Below are 18,170 nucleotides of genomic sequence, written 5' to 3' on the forward strand. Positions count from 1 at the left end.
AAGGGCAAGTCCTGTCTTTAATTACAGCTATGCAAAAAAAAAAAAAAAAAAAAAAAAAAAAATAAAAGCAGCGGTTAAAAAAAAGCACTGTCAGAACATCCGCGCGCGCAGCGCCAACTTGAAACCAACGCGGGGAATGCAGTAAGAGCGGAATGGACTTAGTATATATAGGATAAAGATTCGGCGGGTATTAGCGAGGGGTAAGGGGGAGACAGTTGAAGCATTTAGAAGAGCTCAAACCCTTTGGCATGAGGAAAAAAAACCTCTTTCGGGCAACCAGCAGAAGCCGATCGCCCGCCCGCTGTAAGCGCTCACACAAGAGCCTCAGGGGTGAAATGCGACAGCAGCGCCTTAAACTCCTCCGAGATGCGCCTCAAACCACCCCGGGATGCACAGAAGCAGCTCCACGCGCCACACTGGAACCGCCACCGTTTATCCTCTTGGTTACGAGCTAATCAAGACACGTCCCTTCCGGGGAAATAAGTATTTAAGGGCCCACAGCGCAGCAGGCAGGCGGCCGAGCCGTCACGTGCAGACCCGCGTCCTGCGGTCGCTCGCGTCCGACACCGGCGCAAGCTCGGCCCCGCCAAACTCCCCTCCAAATTCCACGTTGCTGCAACCCGAGGGTGGCCGGGGTGAAAGTGCTGCGAGCGAGGACGGTGTTTATGCGCCAGGCAGAACCCACCCGACCCGACGCCGAAGCGCCCCCGCGGTCTTTGAAGCGAAGAAAAGAGGAGCGTAAATCAGCAAGAGACGCTCCGAGCGCCGACACCGACCCCACAACCGGGACGAAAAGCTGGCCTGCGGCTGCTTTCTGCAGGGTTAAAGGGACCCGGTGACCATTTTTCAGCAGCTATAAAGGAAGGAAAGAGTTTCATCGCGTTTCTCTCCACCAGCCTCACCTCTCTGGAACTGGAAGCGCCGCTGGGAGGAGGCGGGATCCAGCACCCCCGCAGCCAGGTGCGCACAGAGGGGATGGCGGCTGCTCCGTGTGTTCTCACACTTGGGTTTTTTCTCACCGAAACACGAAGGGGAACCAGCCCAGGAGATGAGCCCGTGAGGAGGCAGCAGCTTCCAGGCACACCCGGCACGGAGCGTTTGTGCTCGGGGCCATCCCTCCACCGCAGCCGGGCTTCGCCGCTCCTCCTTTTCCCCTCGGAACGCAGAACCGATAACGAGAAACCAGGTTTGCTGTTGGTGCCGGTAAAAGGTTAACTGAGAAATATTTCTGGGTGGTGTGTTTTTTGTTTTTTTGTTTTTTTTTTTTCTTTTTTGGAAAACAATATACATCCCCATGCCCGCTTACACCAACTGGTGGGACTGCGGGGGTAGCTCTCTGCAAGCGATAAGCTTCTCCCGTGATGGGAGGACAATAATCCGTGATGGGATTATATATTTATTTATTTAAATATTTTGTGCTGGTCTCAGCCCGATGCTTTTATCTGCGCCACGAGCAGAACGGCGATCGGTTTTCTGTGCCGCGGTGGTAGACAGCACGAGACGCGTGGGGCAAAGCGCTTTGGCCATCAATTCTTATTTCTGCTCCAGCAGAAACGTCACGTCTCCAAAACTTGGGCTACCCGGAGACGGGAGTTCTCCCGGCTGCTGCAACCACAGATCAAAAACGGTGTGAGGACAAAAACTGGCTTCCACCCGAGCTCCCAGGAAGACCCATCGCTGGATGAGCCCGGAATGGGAAGAGGCAGCTGCACAGCACAGATCCCGCTCCGTTCCGGCGGCGCGAGAAGGCGGATGCTCAGCTTCAGGCAGAGCGAGGCCAGAGCAGCTGGCTGGTGATTTAAAGCAGCCATTAATATTCATAATAACTTTTACATCTCGCCTTCCCGGCTAACAAGAGGAGGCAGACCCTCTCCGGGAAAGGCATCCGTACACCCGGCCGGGGCGCAGGAGAAGCGGAGGGGGCAGCCCCACGCAGCCGGCACGCTGGGCTGGATTTCTCCCGCACTAAGAGGCAGCGCAGCAAAGGCTTCTTAAAAAACAAAAACAAACAAACAAACAAAAAAAAAACACCCCACCCCCCCCCCCCCCCCAAAAAAAAACCCCACCCAGGTGTTCTGGGACTGGAATATTAAGGGTAGGCGCAGGGTATTTTTCGTCTGCCTGGGCTGTTCAGAAGACCACCTTAGGCAACACCCGCCGCACAACTCGCTCTGAACTCGAGCTGTTGGGTTTCCCCCCCCCGCCACACACCTCCCCGCCCCCTTCTGAAGCTTAAAAGAATGAAAAAAAAAAACCGAAAAAAAAAACCAACCCCAAACCACAATGTTCAAGCCCAACTCTTGAAACCAGCTACCTCGAAACTCAAGTACTGACCCGAAGCTGGCACCGAGCGGGACGTAAAGCAGGCGCTCCCTGCGCTAAAGAAAAGAAGTCAGGAGTCCGTACTATATTCTTAAATATGGTTTAATACTCTTCTCCATTTCTGTACATCACAACACCAAGATATCACTGCTTGGGATCTCTCTGCAGAGGCTATATAGTATGCGAAGGCTAGGAATTTTCACCCCCGTTTAACGTGTTTGTATGTGTAAGTGTAATACATATCAGTATATATTGATATACACATCAATATATAATGCAATATATATCACTGAAGAGAACACATTGATTAAAGAAATACAAAAATTTGGCATCATTTCCAAACTTAAATAGTAAAAATAAAAACTACAAAAAGGAGCTGCATACCCTAATGTATCATGTGAAACAACAAGCAGTATATTCAAAAAAAAAAAAAAAATAATGTAAATTTACATCCAATTTTTCTGGTCTTGTCATGTCACATTAGACCCATTTACAATGGCAAAAATCCAGAACGCACCCCGCTGTGCAGCCCGCAAACGTGCTCAAACCCGGGGTTTGCACACCAATCTACGGCGGACCCAGTCACGCCTTCCGTGAGAGATTCCAGCTTCCACGTGAAACCGACGGCGGAGCCCTCTGCCAGGTTAGAAACCGGGGTTACAAATCCCACCGCTCACCGCGACAGGCATTTTGGACCTGCAAGAACAGCGTGGCAGAAGTTTTAAGACAAACCCCCCCGTCCCCCACCACCACCACCTGGCCCCCTTCAAGTGAAACAGGATTATTGGAAAAAAAAACAAACCAAAAACCTAAGCAGACCAATAGGCAGGTATGCAACTTGGAAGAGAAGCTGCTTTTTCGAGGGATGCACCGGGAGCGACAGAGCCAGCGAAGGACAGAGCTCCGGGGGCACCGTGACAGCGGGGCGCCCCGCGGAGAACCCGGTCACCCCCGCAAAGAAGCAAGACCTGCGCCTTCTCTCGTGCCCATCGGTGTTCCCTTCACCCCTCCCCGGCCCGCGAGGCCGCCTGAAAACCCCTTCGCCCTTTTCTAGCCGGTTGAAATGCATTCTATATAGCAGGCACGACAAAAAAAAAAAAAAAACAAAACCAAAAAAAAAACCCAACACAGCTGGAATTTTTAACCCATTAAGGGCGCTTTAAGAGCTCAGCATCAGATTTACAGGACGCTTGTGAGCCAAGAGAACGGAGCGCCTTAGTGCTGGGAGACGGAGGGCCCCAGTGGGTCGGGCCAACGTTCAAGGTATTAGTATCAAATGCTCCAAACGCACCAGCACTAAGGTTTCCGTCAAGGATTCCCCCTCACTAATTATTCCCGTAAAATTACCCGCTTCCGCTAAAGCGCTGTGGGTTCAAAATTCACATAATCAAGGAAACCTTACGCAGTCCTAAAACAAAAACGCGAAAAAAAAAAACCACACCCTACTGAGGAACAAAACAAAGCAAAGTGTACCTTACTTCACTTCAACTGTATTTTTATTTTTGTCAAGACTGGAAAAAAAAAAAATAGTAAATCCTGAAGGCTGCACTGCTCAAATCCAAATTAAGCCCAAGACTCCAGCAGCATTTTCAGCGCAATCAGTGAAGTGCGTTTCCTAGTTTGTCAGAGCAGCGCTTCCGCAAACAGATTAAAGCACGTTTGGCCGGTGGGCCTCCCCAAACCACCTGAATTTGCAAGCCACGCGTTACAAGCCAGCACTCGAGGGAAGCGCCTCCCCGCTCTTTGTGAAGAGAACGAATGGCTCCAATTTCATTACGTTTCTTCTTCTGCAGCCTAAGCTGAGGATGCCATGTAAATGGGTCACGCGGCCGCAAAACGCGGCGGTTGATTTTCTCCAATCAAAGGGAAAAGAAACAAACCAGTAGGATCTTACTTCTATTAATTTTTTTTTTTTTTTTGGAAGGAAGAGGTTTACAGCAGTTAATGTATCATGAAGGTTAAAAAAAAAAAATCGTTTTCATAAAATACAAGAGCAACCAATTTCACCATCGAGTAAAAGTAAAAACTGGGATTCTTTTTAAATTAGTCCAGAGTGGCATATAGGAACTTAGTAGTTTGCTGCTGTACTGACACTATGACAAATCAAAGTGTAGGGTTTTGCTTTTTTAAATCCAATGCTTGTGGATCAAGTTCTGGAAATGTTCCAATTCTAAGGCAGGGATCTGTTGTGTTTTTCCACCATGAGTTTTGCTCCTTGGGTTGGATGCTGGAGGGGCGAGGCACGTTTTGCCGGACCCAGGTCGACTACCTAGTAGTCATCGAGGTCAAAAAATTCGTCGTCTCCTCCTTGGTATTCCATTCCCTGGAAGTCCACTCGGTACCGCAAGATACCTGGTAAAAACAACAGGGTTTAGCTTCTTCAAAACGCAAAGAGCTAGAAAGGCGTTTTAAGCAGTTCACTGAGCCCCGGCTCTGCACGTCAAGCGGTTTCTCAATTAACATTTTCGGAAGCTGAGTTAGCACTTGTATGGCAAGTCAGGCTCCAACTGGCAGCGGACGTGCAGCCCGAGTGAAAATGCCACATCCCTGTTACCGCCTGAGGTCACTTATTGCCAAAAGAAATACCTACCTGCCCAGCACAGACCAGGCTTCTTCCGGAAAAGCTGGTCTAGGAGGACCCCCATCTCCAAAAAAAAAAAAAAATACCGGTACCAGATCACCTGTCCTAGCACAACCGCTCAGAGGGAGGCCTATCAGTTAAATTCAGAGGGCGGCTGGCACCGAAGTACCTTTTACAATGGTGTAAAAGCAGGATTTAACTGCTGTCTTCCCGGCCTCTTCCCACCCCAAACACCGACCGGGGTTTTCTGGGAAACCTTCATCCCTGGAAACGTTTACTGAGGTGAGGGGTATACAAGGAGTTATTTCCTTTCAAGTCTGCAGGGACTGGAGCAAAGAGTACCCCACCACGCAAAAAGGCTGGCTCTGGCAGGACAGGAGGGACTCCTGGAATTACAAACCCTGAAAACTTAGAAACCTGTTGCTCCTTATGTGGCAAAACAATTCAAAGCTCGTTTCCTTCTGACTGGCGTTCTTCGGCCCCTAGAAATTCCTCTTTACGATACACTCATCTCTGGTTTACGTCCATCGACCTGAACACAGCAAGCGGCAACGCTCGGTTTATCAGCAAACAAGCAACAGCTTTGTCCCGGAATCCCTGCTCCGGGGAGGACAAGGGGCACGGCAGGCGTTTTTGCGCTACCCCGCTAGTGATTTTTGTCAGACTGAAGCACGCGAGCTATCGGCATCTCTGCCAGACTTCGCTGAAACTGGTCAGTGAGCTCCAGAGGAGGACTGAAGGATTTCCAAAGCCTCATATCTCCCTGGAGTTGGGCTAAAAATACTTTTCTTCCGCAAAGAAGCGGAAGACCAGGGGGCAAAGTACAGGGAAGCTCCGAGAGATGAGTAACAGACATCCAGCTGCTTCAGAAACCAGGCTGGCGTTTGTCATGCGCCACTTCCACCCAGCAGGGCACGCTCTGCCCCAAAACACCACCAGCGCAGGGACGGAGCGAAGCAGCTCAGGGCCCTTCTGGAATTCAGCTGGAAGGAAGGACAGCCCACCCTCTGAGCGCTCTGAAGGACAAAGGGATCTGAGGAACACAGCCCGAAAGCCACGGCCGCCCAACACGCAGCATCACCTTGCTGAATCTGGAACGAATTCACCTGGAGACCCCTGCTGAACACGATAGTTTCTTAAACGGGTATTGTGACTAATAGGAGCAAGATTAATCTGTGCAGCTTTCCGCTTGTGTTGGCACCAGATTATCAATTCACCCATTAAAAAAAAAAAAAGAAAAAAAAAAAAGAGAGACAAACATATTTTTCTCTTGCACTTTACCTCCAATTCCTCCAAATCCTTTCACAAATTGGGATCCTTCCTGTGATTTGTCTGTCACAATTTCCAATGTTGCTCCAAATTTCTTGTAGTTGTTTGCAAACCACTCCAGCAGGGGCATACTTTCTATCAGTTCGTGTTCCTGGCCAGTCTACGGCGACGTTTGAGGGAGGGGGGGGAAAAAAGAAAAAACAAGAGTTACGGTCATTGCATGTTAGGTATTGAGAAAATTCATATCAAAAGCTGTCTTTAGCTTAACCACCGGCTTTCTAGTCCCAAGACGGACACCAGCCTCCCTGCTCCGCAGCCCGACACCCTCGCCAGGGCCCAGGCGGTTGGCGTTCCTGACACATCTGTGTCAGGCAAGCGCTGGCACAAGCAAAAGGCGCCTGATGCTAAGAAATTCAATACTGACAGGCCTTGCTTTGGGCCTCCATACTAGAGAAGCTGGTGCAGAAGGGGAAAGGCCTCGTTTATTCCTCTGCTCAACCGTCACCTCATGCTACGCTCGTTAAGTTTTCCGTATTTCTTTGGATTTACTTTACAAACAGTCCATCGCCACTCATCTAACTGTTTACTCTAGGAAAAGACAGAGGCAAAAAGTATAGTTTTCCCAAGTAGGAGGTCAAGCGATGATTGGCACAGAAACGCTACCTCATTGCGGATAACGTTACAAACCTTCCGCGCGCAGAAGGAATTAGCCATTACCCCACCAGGAGGGAACGCAGCTGGAAACGGCTACCCTGGCAGTCCTCACGCCAGCCAGAGGTGACCACCCTTTTTGCAAGGGACAGGCTTTTTTTGCCCACCTTAATCTGCAAAATAATACAGCTCCCCTGGCCCACCAGGGTCTTTCGGCCTGTACAGGCGAGAAAGTCCCAGGCAGCGAATGACAGATCCACGTTTCAAATACACTGAGAAGCAAACGCTCCCTTGCACTGAAATCCACGTAATAGTTTCTAGCCTCGCAGTTGGTTTGTATCGACCAAATCGGTGCACAGTAAGCAGGGAGTAACGTGCGGGACCTCAGCCTGTGTGTTGCACGGTGGCTACCAAACCCTTTCAGTGGACAAGCTGGAAGAGGGGAGGTTTAGATTAGATCTCAGGATGAAATTTTTCACTCTGAAGGTGGTGAGCCCCTGGCCCAGGTTGCCCAGAGAAGCTGTGGCTGCCCCATCCCTGGAGGGGTTCAAGGCCAGGTTGGCCTGGGCTTGGAGCAACCTGGGCTGGTGGGAGGTGTCCCTGCCCAGGGCAGGGGGTGGCACTGGCTGGTCTTTATGGTCCCTTCCAACCCAAACCGTTCTATGATTCTCCGGATGGTTTGGTGGTGGTCAAAGGCCCCATATTGCCTGTCACTTCAATTCATTCACACAATCTTGGAGGTGGTAGCAGGAAAGGTGGGAGAAAAGCGAGTCTAGAATCCAAGGATTACAGTGAAGGTGAACAGGAAGAGCCACAGGTGACTGTCTTGAAGTCTCATTTGAGTGCCAAAAGGTCATCACGGCTCTCGTGCTTGCAATAATCTAAGCTCAGACATTCAGAATGCTGCACCAGTACACTGGGAATAAACCTCCGAGTCCCAAAGCTGAAATACCTCTTTATCTGTGAAGTGGGATTTATCCTTCTCTTGCTCTGGTGTCAAATACAGGATCTTCTCCTCTGCAACGGGAGAGAAAAATATTATTACATTGAATAAGACGACCAGATGTAGGTTCAAGACAGCAAGAGACTGACAATTACAGCACAGAGGGTTTGACCATTGACTCTGCCGTCTCTTTCTAGCTGAAGCTCTACGGGAAACCAAACAGGGCACACCAGTAGAGAGTAAGCGTAGTGCCAAAACCCCAGAAAGGCAGAGGTCCTGCTGTAGGCATGTGGTTTGGCTACAGTCAATAAGCATTGTGTTTTTGGCCAGAGGGGCCAAGTCAGTCTCCCCTCTACAATGCACTGGTGTCACATTTACACTTCCACAACTGAAAGGCCGGTTTCGTACGAGCTCTGTGACAAACTGCCACGCCAGCACTGCGATTCTCCACAGCGGAAGCTTGCTCATTTCAGACTCTCCCCCCCAGCCCCGAGTAGCTGGAAAGCTGCGAGCTAGTGCCCTGCCTACACAACATTCCCTTGACCAAGTCCTTCAAGATCTACTTAGGGAATTCCTCCAGCGTAATCTATCCAAGTGAGATGGCTTAGGTGTTCAACCCTCACGGACCTTTAAGTGTCACAGAAGCGCTACCTACCCTCCGTGCCTTGGCAGTGCAGAACGTATCTCATTATATCCAGATTTTCATAGACTATCAGGATCTCTACTGCTCCCATTTCCAAAGCTTTTAATGTATCTTCAACGCCAAAACAGTACTTCCCCGTGTCCTGACTGATTTCGTCGAAGTATCGTCCTGCAGCCAGGATACAAAGAGACAGATTGTCATGAACACCGATCACGCACGTGGATTTTTAACAATCCTGATCTGAATGCAAGAAACTGGAAAAGGAGATTGCAATGCTGCTGAAGGAAGCAAGGGATACGGTAACATGTCAAAGCATGTAATTGAGGACATTCATCGGCAGGAAGTCTGCTCTAACTGTCAGGAATTTGGAGGGAATGAGAATGGAGGAAACTTCAATCCCTGTCAGGAATCTCACTCCACTGAAAGGCTTACCTTGGCAGTGAAACAATCAGTTGGACTAACCCACCAACAAGCACTATTTAACTTCACTCTTTGCAGTGTCCGGTAGCTACTCATGCCCTCTTGTGCTTTCAAATCAGCAACGTGTGTCTGCTGACAGTCAAACAAGGGATCGTTTCCACTGCCAGCTTAACACAAAACTAACCTTAACTCTCTTCTTGATGAAGGTGGAACCAATCTGAGAAGATATTTTTTTCCCCTCCCTCCCAAATGTCACCGGAAGGCTTCAAACCAAGGCGATCTCTAATGAAAAGATTATCAGAAGACACGAGAAGCTGGGGGGGGGGAGGGGGGAATCAACAAAAATCCCCACTCCTTAAAGTCTCCTTAAGTCCTGCAGCATTTGAGGAGGCGTCCAAGTAACAGAAAGAATCACTCCAAGTCATGCTCTGCCCAACTCCGAAAGCATCGCAGGGCCGAGGCAGCACACAAAGGCATCAGCACATGCAGTCAAGCACATTTGGCTCGGGAGAAGGCTAAGCATGTAGCGACATACCTATTAGTTTCTTCTCTTGAATGAATTTCACATTGGAGAGGACCTCAGTTGACAACTCGATTGCTTGATTGAATCCATTTTCTCCTCCATACGAAATGTCAACTAGTTTGAGCACTTTGGATTGCAACCGCTAAACAAGAAGAAAGCGGAGACATGAGAAAGAGTCTATTAGGCAGCACTGCCACAAGACTACTTCACAACGCCACGAGAATAAGTACCTGGTAAGAGTCAGAGCATTAATCTATTTTGCTTCACTTGCACGCAGAGGTTCTGAGCCAGAGGGACCTCTGAATGCTTAATATTGAAGCCCAGTTTTCAGGCAACAGGGACACAGAGATTAGGTTTAGTGGAGTTTAATTGCAATAAAGCTTCTGCTTTAGCTTTGGGAACACAAAGAATGTGAACGCCAGTTCCAAACCAGGGAGGACAGGTTTCTTATTAGCACTGTTATTAAGAAAGGGAGATCTCACCTCCTTGCAGGAGGTATTAGAAAAGGGAGACCTCTTTAGGATACATCAGCTTTTTAGTTTTGATCAAATTGCTTAAGACACCAAGGTTACATTCCTCCCCAGGTGCATCTTGTACCAGAGCTACCGCCAATATCACCATGTTACTACTGACAGCTTAAATATTTGGGCTTTGCTCAGAAAAGGTCACTCACCTGATCAAACATGTCGGATTGACTTAATTCAGTTTTGAAGTCAGCTGATCCAGCTAAAACGAGACCAGCCACGTTCACCTTGTCGCCAGAAATGAACAGTTGCACAGCCGTCTCCGCTACCTTCCTTACATAGTTGTGTCGTTTTTCCATTCGCAAACGAGCAAAACGCAAGGCAGACTGACCTCCTCTACCTTTACGAAAGAAGAGATGCGAGGGTAGCAATTTGGAAGTAATTTCATTTCGGGGAGGTTATTAGTACACGGTCCCAACTGGGCCCTGAATAACTGAAGCCAAGGGCAGATGCAGCCTTCGGAATTAGTTTGCCACGAGCAGAGCCAGGGGCACTCACTGGAACAGCAAGTGAATAAAGAGGGTTCATTCACAACGAGAGATTCTTCTCCACGTATTCCACAGAGGGAAATATGTTGTTTGTGGTTGTTGGGTTTTTTCCCCTATACAGACTCACAACTCTCTATAGAAATCTTGAACATCTGTGCACATTTTCTATGTCCTGTACCTTCGTTAAAAGCCATTTCCTTTGTTACGCTGCCTCACACACTTCTCTGGCTGATGCAATGCACCCCAGCAGTCCCGGCTGCACAGGCTTACTGGGGGAGATGTTTCGATTTCATTTCGTCCCATCCTAATCTACAGAGAAGGACGGCAAAGCGGGAGCAGCTAACAGACAGCCTGCTGAATCCATCAGTGGCTCACTACAGCACAGCATCGTGTAACGGAACCACAACTCCGCTCGCTCCATTGGGCTTCGGTGCTTCTCGCAAGGAACAGCTTCTTGCTTTTCACCGTGGTTTGCATGCGACACCATCAGACACAAACTTTACAGGCACTACCGAGTGGCATTACTACTTGCGCTAGTAATATTTAATTAAGACTGTCCCAAACCCAAGGAAAGGATCACACGCACCAAGAAATAAGAAGCGTCACTTTAAGAATATCAACCGCCTATTACAGTGATTCATTAATTTTGACAGAAGGCTCAGACTAGAGGCTTTGCTGTCAGATTTCAGGGGAGCAAAGACTTGAGCAGAGCTGAACACCTACAGGCCAAGTCCCCTGCTTCTACCCTCACATCCCACCCCGCGATATCCTGCGGCAGTCTAGGGAGAGACCAGTGCGTTACCGTGCTTCTTTGGAAGATCCACAGTGAATTTGTGCAGGACTTCTCTTGTGTTTCCTTGAAGAGTTCCAAAGAGTGCACCGCTACCATCTATTACAATAAAGCCAAACTTGCTGTCGTCGGAAAGCAGCGCTGTAAGAGCCTGGAACAGGAAACAGTGTTGTCAGCAGTAAGCACCAGTTTATTAAGGACCTTGGTTCAGAAAGGCTACCAGAAACAACACACCGCAATAAATTTAATTCCACGGGTGGTCGCTGCTTTTTTATTTTTTTTTTTTTTTTTTACACAAAAAAAAAAACTAGAGGAAGAGCAGCAGATTCAGGAGTTGAGACTATTCCAGATTACTCACGCAATGCTGCCAAGAGCAGAAAGAAAACTGATGTTTAAGCTTGATAACCATTTTCACAGCACTACCAGTTCATCGCATGATGTCACGGGCAGGTGTAATAGCAAAACCCTAAGGATCAGCTCTGGAAAGCGTTAATTGAAACGGATCACACCTCTACGAGGCTGCATCACCTCTTCGGTTGGCAGAACTGGAAAAGTGATTTTTCCCAAGCATTCCAGCCAGGAAAGCAGAACTTGCTTAGTTCACTGACCGGGCCATTCGTCAGTTGAGTTTTACGCTGCAAAGCACCAGTACAGACCAGCTTTCAACTCGCCAACTACCACAAAGGCTGGTTTGCCGCACCTGCTGACTTCCAGGAGTCCCAAAGGCAGGATGGTGAAATCTACAGTGGTTACGACAAATTCAGCCTTACACGGCAGAATTAAATTACAGCAGCAGTAATTATCCCGTGCGTAACTGGCTATTGAGAAGACAGCCACAATATTTGCTGGAAAATGAAGTTATCCTTCAATTTTCTTCCCTTTAAAGAAGGCAGATAAATTTACCCTGTAAGGATTGTTGACTAACAACTAAAGCACTGCTTGGTATCAAGGCTTTTGACTTACTTTTGTCCAGTTCCCTGCCCGGCCCTGGTTTTGGTGGTGTGGGACATCCACAAGCACCCAAACTCCACACTCTTTTTCCAAGAAAATCCATCAGCTACTGTTCCCTCGAGGGCAGCCTGAGCACATAGGCCCATTCGGCACACACGCTTCTGTTCACTTATACGCGCCCAATAAATGTAATAGCAAGAATCCCCTTTCTGGCTGGCAAAAACACATCAGCAGGCTGGAGAACTTGTCAAATTCCTGACTGTTTTAAGTCACCAGTTTAATACTGAAAGAGCGATGGTGTTGGTGTACTGCACAGGACTTAACTGCCTGCACGCCTGCCAGCTTGATTATCGGGCTGGATGGAACGAATAGAAACCATCAGTCATCTTTATCCAAAATCCACACCACCAAGTCTACAGCTTTCAAGCTTAAAAGAAACAGACGCTAAGGTTTAATGGAATCTACTGGCCAAAATAAATATTCTGTATTAATTCCTCAGCAGTGGGATGAATGAGAGGAGGAAGTGGCATATTACATTGCAATCTATTTCACTGGGGCAGAGCCAAGCAAATCGTGTGACTGGAATGAGTGCCCCAGCCAAGGTATCAAAATAAGTCATTGTAAATCCTACCCTTCAGACACACATGAGGGTTCATATCCCTCTTGGGAAGTTCCTTCGGTTTCACACAGGCAATAAAATATCTAGAGGAAATCTTATCAGATACTCTTGCGAGGCAGCAGATGACTACAGCTCCGATGTTCCTGATTCCCTCTTATTTTAATAAAGTATCCCATGATCAGTGATTCCCCCAGTTTCGCCTTCGCTAATTCCACGTCAGCAATTCCACTGTTTGACCTATCAAGCACAAAGAAGGGACTATTGCATTTATTCTGTTCCTTCAGCCTGGGCCAAGTTTCCTCTTTGCAGCTTCACCCAAAGGTGAAGATCACGTCCCTTTCTGGCTCCTCGACATGCCCTCACTTTCATAGGCAATTTGTTGATGTACCGAGCCCAATGTCCTATCTGTTGAGTTCTTGTTGAGCATTGCGGGGGAACCACTGGGTTAAAAGCATGGCTCTACAACCAAATGAGACATACACAAGTCGAGACTTCAGTGTAACATCATCTCAAGACAGCATACAGTAGGCTTTTACAGGTAGATGTGATTCGGCAGTGCAAACAATACCAAATAAAACAACTGCGTACTCAAAAGGCACAGGAGAGCTAAGAGCCCATGAAGAAAGGTGCCATTAGTAATCACAAGTGGTAACAATTACCACAAATTCCCCTCAAGTTATTGCCACTCTCTTGCCGAGCAACACTACACACCAGCAAGAGTGTATTTACAGCTGCCTCCTGGGAACAGCCCACTGGGTAGCAGCTACATTTTTTTTTTTTATTGAATCAATGCCCTGAGGCTGTAGCTGCAGCCAAGACCAAATTAATCCCTTTCCTGATAGGGCAGAAGGCAACCTACCACTGTCCACCCACTGCCAAGAACTGCAGGGACAAATATCTCCCTTGGCTTTGCACCCCTGGCTCTCGCCCGAGTTCTCTTATTTACCTCCTGCTTTCAATTGCCGGTGGACATACGGGCTCAGCAGAACTCGAGAGCTGTACCCGTGCGCAGTTTTGTATTCCTGCTAGGTCAAAGATGTATTGGGATTTCATCCTTGGTGGGGAGACAGAATAATAGGGACATACCTCACCTGTGCAACAAGCACGCCTTTCCTTCCTGTACTCCTACCCTTTGAAACCCAACCATGGATCAGACCCCCAAAACCCCAAGCAAACAAGAGCTACATCACTGAAAGGCCTGTCACGCCCATGTCACACAGGTTTGATCACAGGCAATTAAGTCTCCATCCACACATTTATCCTGGTGAACGCCGTAGACACGAAAGGCAGTCAGTCATCTACTACAAACATTGAGACCTCGGCAACTGCCAACCCAGCCAAAACAGACTTAAACGCAATAAACTGACGTCATGGAGTCAAGACTACTGTAATCCACATTAATTTAAATATGCCTCAAACCGTTCGTTTAACTAAGATAAGTAGATGTTGGATAAAAGTAATCCCACTTTACCCCAGATAGATTAGACACATGCCAGCTCTCCATCAAGGGTCTCAGTTAACACATCTGATATCAAGACTGGCAACACTAATATTATCATTACTTTAAGGCCTGGCTTGGAGTAAGATCTATGGGCCTCTGAGGTTAAGAAAAAAAAACAACTTGCCTCCAGTTAGAGAGAAAAGCTTATGTCGGTGGGTTACGCGAACTCAGCAGTTACTAGCCGGGCCATAAATTCAGCTGTAGTAGGAGCTGGACAATATCTCAACTCCTTTTAGCAAATATCACACATTTCTGAATACCGGCCAGTCACAAGCCATCCAGTGGCTTCACCAGCAGGATGTCTTAATTAAAGCCTGCTGTTCTACAGACCATGGACCCAAGCACACCAAGGACTGTTCCAGCGAGCCTAACAAAGCAGCCTGACTGACTACTACAAGACCAGCAGGCAAGAGGAGACTTCTTACCTCCGTGTGGAATTTGTTGTCACACAAATACAACGACGTATTGATTGGTTTGAAAGGTTCGAAGTCAATGTTGACTTTCTTCTCTTTTCCTTCTTCTGTCACAATTGTTCCACAGTAAACAACCAGACCATTTGGAGGTACTACAAAGGACACAAGGTAATTTTAGATCACTAGGAAATATTGCAAGCTGTACCCATCCAAAACTAACTACTAGGCCTTGGCAGTAGAGGCAGAGTTGAAACTGAAGTTCCCAAGTTTTTTTACTTTCCATTTCCACCCCCTCCCCTCCATTCCCTCCCGTATCTCTACAATGGAAAACAAAGTAATTTAGTGCACCTATACTGAACAGCTTGGAGTGGGAAGCTAAAAGGTAACGCTGATGGAAAGACTTGCAACAAAGCCGCAAGAACGTGTGTACCTGTCCGTTAAACCCATCAGCTTGCAAGCTCAGAGAATCCAGGAAAAAGCCGAGCATGCCTGTGAAGCTTTCCTAGTTCTTATACAGCGATTTATAGACTGACCACCTCAATGAAGGCCACTGGCCAGCGTAAAGACAGCAGCGACAAACTCTTTTCTAGTACTCATTTTAGTTGGGTCTATTTCCTCCCAAAACGATGGCAGCTGCATAGTGGCATGCAGAAGGCATACACAAGCTTCTGCTTGATGGAAAAACCACTAGTTTAACACAAATGAACTATTATGGAACAGCTCTTAAGGCCGGCCAAGTTTAGAAGGGTCAGCACCGCTAAGGACAGAATCATGAGCCTGTTTATTAAAGGCAAGGACCATCTTACTATTCTAGCCCCAAGGTCTACCCCTGAAGCAGCCATCCGTGGGCAACATACCTGGAACATCAGTGCAAAACAGCAGCACAGGCCAACAGATTTGATTAGCGGAAAACTGCATAACGCAGGAACTTAAGGCTGCTTCCATGTAAGGGAAGTTTGCCAGCATCCATAGAAGCTAGGAGTTACCTTTGTTATAGAGTTTCAGTCTTTGCTGTACAGATGTAATGGCTCCCAGTACTGAAAGGCGATTCACTCGAGACTTAATGTTGGAGGCGGTGCCAAACTCATCCGCTAACATTTTTGCCACTCGCGAAATCTGGTCTTTGGGGGGAATGATCAACGATATCATGCTGGTACCATTGCTGAGAAAGGAAAAACAGAGGGGTTGTGAGCAGCCACCAGGCCAAGCAACAAGTGTATTTACACCATATTCCACGCGCGCAGCTGTCTCTCCTCCCTCCCCTCGAGGATGTTGTTGGTGTAATTCCCCTTCCGCTGCACAATAATGGAGAGAAAAGAGAACAAAACAGGCTCTTCAGAGGATTTGACTCCATAACCAAGCGTTCAGGTTAGCCACTACCAAGCAGGTCCTCCAAAAGCTGCTCGTCTAACCTGGGATACTCCTCTGGAAAAAAAGAGCATACGTACAGGCTAAGGGCTGCAAGCTAAAGGTGTGTAGGCAGTCCCCGGCAGAGATTATTTAAAACAATGCAGCCACATACTTTAAGGACATTTTTAAGCCCATTCCATTTGTTCTCAGACAGCTGGAGCGCTAACCAGCCCAAGTGCTGTTTTAACACTTTGTTCTCCTCAGATTAAGGCAGAAAACCGAACTGGAAGGATCCTTTTGCAGCAGTTAGTCTTTTCTACTTTCCCACTAGCACTTTGCTTTATAGACAAGCTCACCAACTCTGGCAGCTGCTTTAAATAAAGCACGCTTAAGTACATGACTGATAGCTCAGAAGCGCCAACCCCAGGCACCAACTCAAGAGATAAGACCCCACAAATCACAGAACTGGCTTAAGTTAAGTGAAAAGTTGGATATTCGTTTCTCCTGCGGCTTTGGGGTGGATCCTGCAGAGGTCTTAATCCCCAAAGCAGCCTCATGGTTCAAAACCATCCAAAGCCAAAATGAAAACTGGGGAAGTTCCTGTCTGCCTTCCAGCAGGTACCTCGCATTTGCCATTGAGTTTCCCAGATGTCCGAAGTGCTGCTTCTTCATTGTCTCAAATTTAACCCAGACCTCATACTTCACATTAGAGTAATGGCATAAAAATCAAATACCTCATCGTGTCCTCTAGCCCTCCCAAGGGCAAGCCAGCTAAGCTCTGCAAAAACACCTTTACTCAGGATTCTGAGTCAAATCACCAAAACAAAATGCTTTTCAGCCATAAAAAAAAAAATAAGAGGTTTTGCACGTTTACACTTCTTACGGCAGGACGAGACTAACGCGGTACCTGCCTGCTGCTGTTTCAGATTGTCATGCACTAGCGTCCTGCCTGAAGTGTTTGGGCTACAGAGACAGCAGGGAAGTGCTTTAAAAAGCATCACTTCATTAGCCTCTTTACAAGAGTTGCACAGCCCTCTTCCAAAGATCTTCAATTCAGGCCAAGTTGAAACGGATGCTGGTAGGTCAAATAACTCCCTGACCTTAAAGGCAACTAATTGGTTTTAATATCCAAGATCCCCATACACACTAATCAAGAAAGTCGCAACGAGACGCTTGCACGCATTATTCCCAGAAGGAGCTTTGAGCCATGCTGACAGCTATCAGACTTCCAGGTCACCCCAGCCAAGAATACTCCATATACCACTCAATTAAAGCAGTTAGCTACCCCAGCGAACGGCACAAGCCTTAGGGGAGATATAATGGCCTATCATTCCCAGCAGGCTCCTTTGAGCAAGAGGCTGGTCAGAATGAAAGCAGCTCTTCCCGACTTTTCTGAAAGTAGCACTCTTGAGGCAAGCTCACGCAGTTCGTTTCTTCCTCTGAAAGAAGAATTTCTCAGCCTTCCCAGAGATTAGAAAGCTCTGCACATCACGCCTGGCTTGCTGCACGAGCTAAGGGCATCCCCGTGCGGCACGCGGGAGATGGAACCGTTGGTCACTCCATGGCTCTCCTGCTAGGAAGAGGTTTCCTGTACTGAGGATTAGAGGGGAAAGAAAGAGAAGACAGTGAACTAGGTGAGAAGGTGGCAACAGCACGGAGAAAGACTGGGTGTGCCCTCCCAAGACCAATTCTTCAGTAAAAAAGCACTCGTAAAGGTACGTTTCATTTTTAATGCAAGCCACCCCTCAAATCCCAGCCCCCGGCCTCGTGTTATGTTCGACCGCCCCAGAAACACTGGCATTAGCAGAGCCACTGCCCAGAGCGCAGCTCTGCGCGCTGCGAGCTGGCTGGAGTGTACCGAACCCACATCTCAAAGAGGCCACTATAACCAGTGATTATTTATATTACACACAGCGTCTTATCTATAAGACGGAGTCACGCGTGTCAGTCAAATCACTGCTCCTTAGCAACACCCTGCCCAAAGCGCCCTACCCGAGGTAACACAGCAGACTTCACAAGCCCTCTTGATTTATTACTGCAAAGAAAAAAAATGAAAAGGGGCTCTTAGACGATGCATGCTCCCTCATTTAAGTCTCAAACTAGTTTAAAACAGCACACTACTGTGCTTGGTCCAACCCTTCAGCAAATTCCAGCCTGGATTTATATCCAAAAGCACCTTCCA

The 18,170-nt window shown here is 47.8% G+C and overlaps 1 protein-coding gene across 2 annotated transcripts in view; it reads right to left on the reverse strand.

Annotated features, from left to right (window-relative positions):
* Window positions 1-2,406: 2,406 nt before the first annotated feature.
* Window positions 2,407-18,170, reverse strand: part of ETF1 (eukaryotic translation termination factor 1) — a 29,674-nt gene continuing 13,910 nt past the window's right edge. For both annotated transcript variants that reach the window (XM_054217369.1, XM_054217368.1), the window contains exons 3-11: window positions 15,625-15,800; window positions 14,651-14,790; window positions 11,167-11,305; window positions 10,026-10,216; window positions 9,365-9,494; window positions 8,422-8,577; window positions 7,776-7,840; window positions 6,185-6,332; window positions 2,407-4,674 (exon numbers count right to left, since the gene is read on the reverse strand). In XM_054217369.1, the coding sequence (XP_054073344.1) occupies window positions 4,592-4,674; window positions 6,185-6,332; window positions 7,776-7,840; window positions 8,422-8,577; window positions 9,365-9,494; window positions 10,026-10,216; window positions 11,167-11,305; window positions 14,651-14,790; window positions 15,625-15,800 (1,228 nt within the window). In that variant the 3' untranslated portion in view covers window positions 2,407-4,591. The remainder of the gene's footprint in view (window positions 4,675-6,184; window positions 6,333-7,775; window positions 7,841-8,421; window positions 8,578-9,364; window positions 9,495-10,025; window positions 10,217-11,166; window positions 11,306-14,650; window positions 14,791-15,624; window positions 15,801-18,170) is intronic.

The sequence above is a fragment of the Rissa tridactyla genome, chromosome 11, assembly GCF_028500815.1.
Source record: "Rissa tridactyla isolate bRisTri1 chromosome 11, bRisTri1.patW.cur.20221130, whole genome shotgun sequence".
NCBI classification, from domain to species: Eukaryota; Metazoa; Chordata; class Aves; order Charadriiformes; family Laridae; genus Rissa; species Rissa tridactyla.